The 6,888-nt window shown below is 59.7% G+C and overlaps 1 protein-coding gene across 1 annotated transcript in view; it reads left to right on the top strand.

Moving 5' to 3' along the window:
- The window catches only part of NOM1 (nucleolar protein with MIF4G domain 1), a 44,275-nt gene that overhangs the window by 31,773 nt on the left and 5,614 nt on the right, over positions 1-6,888 (top strand). Inside the window, exons 14-18 of the mRNA XM_010829356.1 lie at positions 6-698; positions 2,064-2,188; positions 2,722-2,917; positions 4,872-5,195; positions 6,779-6,888. Of these exons, the coding sequence (XP_010827658.1) occupies positions 6-698; positions 2,064-2,188; positions 2,722-2,917; positions 4,872-5,195; positions 6,779-6,888 (1,448 nt within the window). The remainder of the gene's footprint in view (positions 1-5; positions 699-2,063; positions 2,189-2,721; positions 2,918-4,871; positions 5,196-6,778) is intronic.

The following is a 6,888-nucleotide window of genomic DNA, read 5'->3' as shown; positions in this document are numbered from 1 at the left end:
GGGAGAAGCGGCATCTGAGGAAGGCGCGCCGGCTCCAGAGGGCGGCAGGCCCCGCGCAGGACCCCCGCCCGGGCGGGGAAGCCAGCGACCCCCGGGTGGGGGCAGCGCGGGAGGAGGCCGACCGGCCGTCAGCGGGGCTGCGGCGCCCTCCGGCTCCGCCCAAGGCCGCCCCGGCCCGGACCCAGGCCCAGGGCCCGCCCGGCAGGACCAAGGCCGCCGCCGCCGCCCGGAAGCGGGCGCTTCTGGCGGCCAACGAGGAGGAGGACCGCGAGATCCGAAAGCTGGAGCGGCGCCTCGGCTTGAACAAGCGCAGGAAGAAGGGCGACGGCAGCAGCTCCGTGCCTCTCAGCTTTGCCCGCGACGGGCTCGACTATGTCCTGGAGGCCCTGGGCTCTGGGGAAAGTAGTGGCTTGTGTGAAAGCGGCAGCGAGGCGGAGGAGGGCGCGGGCCCCACACCCCCCGGGAGTGAACTGGACACCGACGCTGAGGACGGATGGGAGGAGCAGGACCTGGAGCGGAGCAGCGGGCAGGCGGCAGAGGATGCGTGGAGCGAGGAGAGGGACCAGGACGATGCCGAAGAGGAGGCGCGCGGAGCCCTGGGCACAGCCAAGGAGGAAGGGGGCAGAAAGAGGGTCCGTTTTGCAGAAGATGAAGAGAGGAGTGAAATCCCCTCGGAGGCTGTGCGTACAGACGATCAGGTATCGTGTGCACGATCTCAGTCCTCCGGGATCTTCAGAGGAACGAGGATTGCAGTTAGGTGTGGGCCTGGTCAGGTCAGTACTCTTGGCTGGGGAATCCCATGGACACCGGGGCCTAGCGGGCCACCATCCGTGGGGTCACAGAGTCAGATACGACAGGGCACACAGCAGGTAACAGAGAAGGGAGAAAGCATCTCCAGAGCCCTTTCTGTCCCAGGGACTTGGCGGCCATCCCCACCGGCTGTCCTCAGGCTCCAAACCTGACTCCCCACCCCCTTGCTCTGTCCGACCTCTGGTGTGTCCTGGAACAGCTGCAGCACCTCTGCCTGCCCCCACCTAGTCCTTTTCTTGTCCAGCTGCTCCCGGAGTGAGTCCTTCTAAGGCACAAAACTGCTCTCTTAACACGCACTTGGATGAGGTCTCACACTGACGACCAAGTTCAGAACCCATGGCAGAGCTGATGGGCTCGAGGGATGGCCCTTCACCTGTCAGCCTCCCCTCAGCACGCACCTTGTGGAACTGCTCCCTTCCCCACCTCTCCCCGGTTCAGCGTTCTGATCTGTGCTCACTATGACTCTGTGTGCGAGGCCTTTCCTCATTTTCTCACTGATGCGTTTATCTGTTGATGTCACACGTCTCTGGGAACCTCCCCCTCCTAAGGGTATGATCTGTCTCGTTGCTGTCCCTGGTGCCTCCGTGCCTGGCACTCTGAGCAAGTCCCCAAGTGCCATCAGCTCCTCTGAGCACTGGCTTTCTGGCTCTTCCCAAGTCTCTGTCACAGCTCGTGGACATGTAATTGACCTACTAGTGGGCGTCTTAAAATTAAGTTTCTTTGTGCATAAATGTACTTTTCTCTAAGCACGGATCACGCTTTACAAAAAGTGTTTGTTTCCTAGCGGCTTTGTCACTCAGGTGTCAGGGAGGGTTGGTGATAATGATCTGTAACTCATAAGTTGAAAATCTAGGAACCAGTGAGCAGTAGGTTGATTTTATCATGTAAACTTAGATACTAGTTTTGAGCAAGTTTGAAGTTTTTCCAAACTTTTTCTCCACCGTCGGTGGTGCATGTAATTTCGGTGTTTGTGCGAGGCCGTGCCCGCTGTCTGTTGAGGCTGGCAGAGGGTAGGATGTAGGGCCCTCGGGGGCACAAGCCCGACGTGCGCAGCCAGGTCAGCAGAGCTCCAGAGGGAAAAGGGAGGCGATGACATGGAGTGCTGACAGTTACCTGAGTGTTGGCGTGCTTGTCCAGGGCCAGAGCGGGCACTCGGGAGACAGCTGGTGCTCACCAAGCAGCGGTGGTGACCACCTGCCCTGTGGCCTGGGATCCAGTGTCTAAGAAGAATTTATTTCTATCCTTTCAAGCAGAGTCTTGGTGAAAATGGTGGAAAGTACGTCCCACCTCACGTGAGGCGAGTGGAGGAGACAGAGGATGCCCAGAAAAAGGAAGAACTGGAAAGGCTCAAGAAACAGGTCAAAGGTCTGATCAACAGGTAACCTCGAGGCAGTGCTGCTGTCCCTTCAAGAGACAGTGGAGGAGCGATTCTGGGAGTTAGCCGCTGCCCGAGATGCTTCTTTAGCTGAAGCACTTTTCCCACAGAAGCAGGGCGTGTACATCCTCCCACCCCCACCAGTACAGCCGTTTTTCCACACCAGGGAATCCAGGTGCTTATGCCAGCTGACAGTGAGAAAGCTGACTTCTCCCAGCAGCACGTGCGGATGTGCTCAGGGGGGCCCCCTGGCCTGCCGGGGGCACCGAGTCAGCATGGCAGCGGGCGTCCTCGTCACGGCCTCCCTGGTCCTGACGCGGGTCCCGCGTGCGCTTCACTGGGGCCGAGTCTCAGCGGAAGGACAGCAGTTAGGTTATTTGCTGATCGCAGAGGATTGTGTGTTCTCCACACGCGTGCCGAGTTTAGGGCTTGCCTACACAGTGTAGGACCTGCTGGTATATTAGTAACTTTTCCCTTTTCTTAAAATGACCCCCAAAACGGCGGCCCAATCGCTCTGTCTTTCCACCTGTGTGCAGGCTGAGCGAGCCGAACCTGGCCTCCATCAGCAGCCAGCTGGAGGAGCTGTACATGGGCCATAGCCGGAAGGACATGAACGCCACGCTGACCACCGTCGTGCTGAGCGCCTGCGCCCCGGACACGGTCATGCCCGCCCGGCTGCTCATGGAGCATGTCCTCCTGGTCAGCGTCCTGCACCGCACCGTCGGCCTCGAGGTAGGGCCGCCGCGGCCATTCCGGCGCCTCTCGTCTCAGTGGCCAGCCGGCGCAGTCTCAGGCCAGGCCTCGCTCCGTGCCCACGTGATGTTGCCCAGCTTCTGGTTCTGACTGGTCCTTGTTGGCTATTAGTCTCTCTCCCTCTGGACCGTACCGTCCGCCTTGTCTTTGCCTTCTCTGTGATCCCGCCCTGGCGGTGACTGTTTCCGGTGTTCCGAGCACAGGCCTTTTTGTTGGGCAGGAGGCCACCAGAGTGTGAGGGAAAACGGCATTAAGAGAGGAGACGGGACAGCGCCTGGCCTTGGGGTGTTGGTGTCCCTGGGTGGGCCGCGGACCTGCGTGTGTCTGTGAAGGGGCCCTTTGTCAGGATTCCGTGGACGACGCGTCTAAAGCGCCCGCTGCTCGGAGCCTGGCCCCGTCCCCCCGCCCCCGAGTTTTCGGTCCCAGCTCAGTGCCTCCTGTGTCGGGTCGGGGGCCCACACACCGCGGGGCCTCTTCTTCACCCTTACATTGACCTTGGCGTCCGCTCGCCCAGGGTAGCGGCTTCCAGGGCTGTTGAGGGCGCTCTGATGATGGGACTTCATACTGAGGTGGCGGAGTAAGTGGGGGAGGAAGTGAACGAGGCCTCCGTCCCCAGACGACGTCCGTATCACAAGAGCTTGTAGACCCGTCGGGCCTTGGCGGTCCGGGGCCTTTTGCCGCCTCTCAGCAGCGGGCCGCCGCTGCGGGTCTGGCCGCTGTGTGAGTCCTGGGGGCTCCAGGCAGGGACTGGGCAGGGCTTTGTTCAGCCCCGCTTTGCAGATGCGCAGTTTTTCTCGATGTCTGCGGAATTCTGGACTCTGGTTTTTAAGGTCTGTTTGAATGTAGCATAGCGGTCGTTATCGAAAGAGTGTGTTCTTCAGGGGCGTCTTCAGTGAAGAGGCTTGCCCTGGGTGTTTACAGGGTAGACTCTTCACAGGTCGTTAGAAGCCAGAGGACGTGTCCGGCCCGTCAGAGCTGCCTCCACGGAGCCCTTGCTCCCTGCTCCCGTCAGCTGCCTTTCCCTGAGGGCCCCCGGCGCTGCCTTATCTTGCGTTTGCCAGCGAGACGTGTGTGTTTTCCGCCACAGTCCGTCCTCACCGGGGATTTAACGCGGCCTCTGCTTCTCCAGCCACCCACCCAGGCGTCCAGGGGTCGGGCTTACTCAGTCTTAAAGCGGTCCCTGCCCCCCCTTCCCGCTCCTCCTTGTGGGTTAATGCCCCCACTGGAAGCTCCGTCAGCCCCGTGACCTAGATAGTTGATCCTTCCCCTCCGTGACTGGCCACCGGCTCTGGTTCTGTCCCTGGGTCCCTCACGTCCGGTCTGCCTGCCCGGGTCCAGCCCAGCTGCAGTGATCCGGGTCCCTGAGTCTCAGCTGGAGTGTTGCCATTACCCTGCTTCCCCTCCCCAGGCCCCTGCCTTCCAGGCCCAGACTGAGCCGGAGAACTGAGCCGTGTTGGATAGCATGTTTTTAGAGATGTGGGTGTGTTCTTAGCAGTTTTCACAACTGTATTTTTCCGAGGAACCAGAGTGGCTGCTGGCCGCAAAAGGTGCCTCCGTTGGAGGGAGGCCTGGGCGGCTTGCTCTGCGTCGTGTGCAGTTCAGGCTCTCCTCTGGGAAGCTCTGTACACTCAGGCTCGAGCTCTTAAACCTGCCCTGTGAGATCTCATACCCCGCCACCTATGTATTTTGTTAATTTTTAAAGCACGAAGCCTTTTAACACACGTTTAAGCTGAAAGACGCCCCTGAGAACAACCCACTCGCCCGAGGCCTGTGTGCAGTCACGTGTGCTCTGCTCTCTGCTCACCCGAGGCCTGTTTGCGGTCACGTGTGCTCTGCTCTCCGCTCACCTGAGGCCTGTGTGTGGTCACGTGTGCTCTGCTCTCTGCTCACCCGAGGCCTGTTTGCAGTCACGTGTGCTCTGCTCTCCATCCAGGTGGGCGCCCACTTCCTGGAGGCGGTGGTGAGGAGGTTTGATGACGCGTATAAAAGCGGGCGAGATGGGAAGGAGTGCGACAACCTGTTCGCCGTCATCGCCCATCTGTACAACTTCCACGTGGTGCAGTCTCTCCTCATCTTTGACGTGTTGAGGAAACTTGTTGAAAGTTTCACGGAAAAAGATATCGAGCTGATCCTGTTAATGCTGAAGACCGTGGGCTTTTCACTAAGGAAGGACGATGCTCTGTCCCTGAAGGAGCTGATCACGGAGACTCAGGCCAAAGCCAGCGGAGCAGGCGGCAGGTTCCGGGACCAGACCAGGGTACGCGCCCCCCAACCTGCTTCCCCCTGCCTGACACAGCCTCAGCACGCGAGCCCCTTCCGTCCCAGTGAGGCCTGCGTCTCGTGCCTGATCTGGTGTTGCGGCTTTCTTTTCAGTCTGTGAATGAACCTCCTTCTTGACTCTCACGGGTTTAAGACTGTTCAGTTGTTCAAAAGAGGCTTACTGGGAAGGCCTGTGGCGAGGGGCTCAGGTCAATGCGCTTGGCCACCGTGGGACTGTGTGCTGCGGGCCTCAGTTTCCCCATCTGGAAGGTGGGGCTGATGGTAACTCCTGCAGACTGAGAGGCCTGGAGGAGCCGTAGGGGTTGGGGGGGCGGGGCAGGGTCTAGCCTCAGGGCCTTGTGAACCTCCCAGGGAATCGGAACCTTGTCCCAGAGGCATGAGGCATGTGATGAGTTCTGAGTAGGTAAACGCACGTTTTCATGCTCAGGTCACTTTGGATGCAAAAAAGGAAAGAGAAAAGCAACCTTGGGTTGGGGCGATGATTAGCAGAGTTGCAGTGGGCGTGAGTCTAGGACTTAAAAGTCCTCAGACTTGGGGAGGGGGCGGGAGACAGGGGTCAGAGGTCATACCAGGTACCCAGCTTGGGTGTCCAGGTGGGCAGTAGGTTGTTGAGAGACACAGCCCGAAAAGGAAGACTGGCCCAGTTTTGAAATCCTGAGATGAGAGCCACTCATTGTGAGGAGGGAGGCGGGGCTGAGCCTTCTGAGGGTCCTAGGGACCCGGAGGTGGGTGAGGTGCTATGTCCGCCATGGAGGGTCATGGGAGCCGAGCGGGGGTTCCTGACCAACGCCCTTCTCCTGTGTTGGATGCTCAGGAAAGAGGCAGGGGTAAAGGTCAGCTCTTCACATCAGGTGGCCAAAGGATTGGAGCTTTGGTTTCAGCATCAGTCCTTCCAGTGAATATTCAGAACTGATTTCCTTTAGGATGGATTGGTTTGATCTCCTTGCAGCCTAAGGGACTCTCAAGAGTCTTCTCCAACACCGCAGTTCAAAAGCATCAGTTCTTCGGTGCTCAGCCTTCTTTATGGTCCAACTCGTACATCCATACGTGACTACTGAGAAAACCATAGCTTTGACTGGACGGACCTTTAGCTTTGACCGTAGGGAGGTCAGCAGACACGTGCCTTTAGCTCCGATGGTGGCGCGAAGCTGGAGGAGGTGGGCGGGGGCTCGCTGAGGGCTGGGGTGCTGAGCTGAGGAGGCGCCCCGAGTGCTCAGTGCACGCGCCGTGTGGGTTGTGTCTCAGCGCTCACGTTTGGGGGACTCTGCTCTGGGCCTGTGGGAATTCTCACTTCTGTTCTTGCAGCTTTTCTCTCAGTACAGTGTTATTTCCAGTTTGAGAGTTAAAGAAGGAGAAAGGCCAGGAATGGGAAGAAGTCGGGGCGGGAAGGGGGCACCTGAAGCCAGTGGGGCAGCTGGGAGCCCTGGGTGGGCGGCCGCGCCGCAGCGCTGCTCGACAGCGGCGGCGACCACACGCGGGAGGACGCCCCCTCCCTTCCCGAGCAGAAGGGCCGCCGGTTCCTCCCTTTTGAAAGGGTGGCTCCTCCTGCCCATGTCTCAGGTCCGCTTCATGCTGGAGACGCTGCTGGCCCTGAAGAACAACGACGTGCGGAAGATCCCAGGCTACGACCCCGAGCCCGTGGAGAGGCTGCGGAAGCTGCAGAGAGGCCT

This window comes from Bison bison, unplaced genomic scaffold, assembly GCF_000754665.1.
Source record: "Bison bison bison isolate TAMUID 2011002044 unplaced genomic scaffold, Bison_UMD1.0 scf7180017864503, whole genome shotgun sequence".
Lineage (NCBI taxonomy): Eukaryota > Metazoa > Chordata > Mammalia > Artiodactyla > Bovidae > Bison > Bison bison.
Note: the sequence above shows the minus strand (reverse complement) of the source record. Positions and strands in the feature narration are given on the sequence as shown.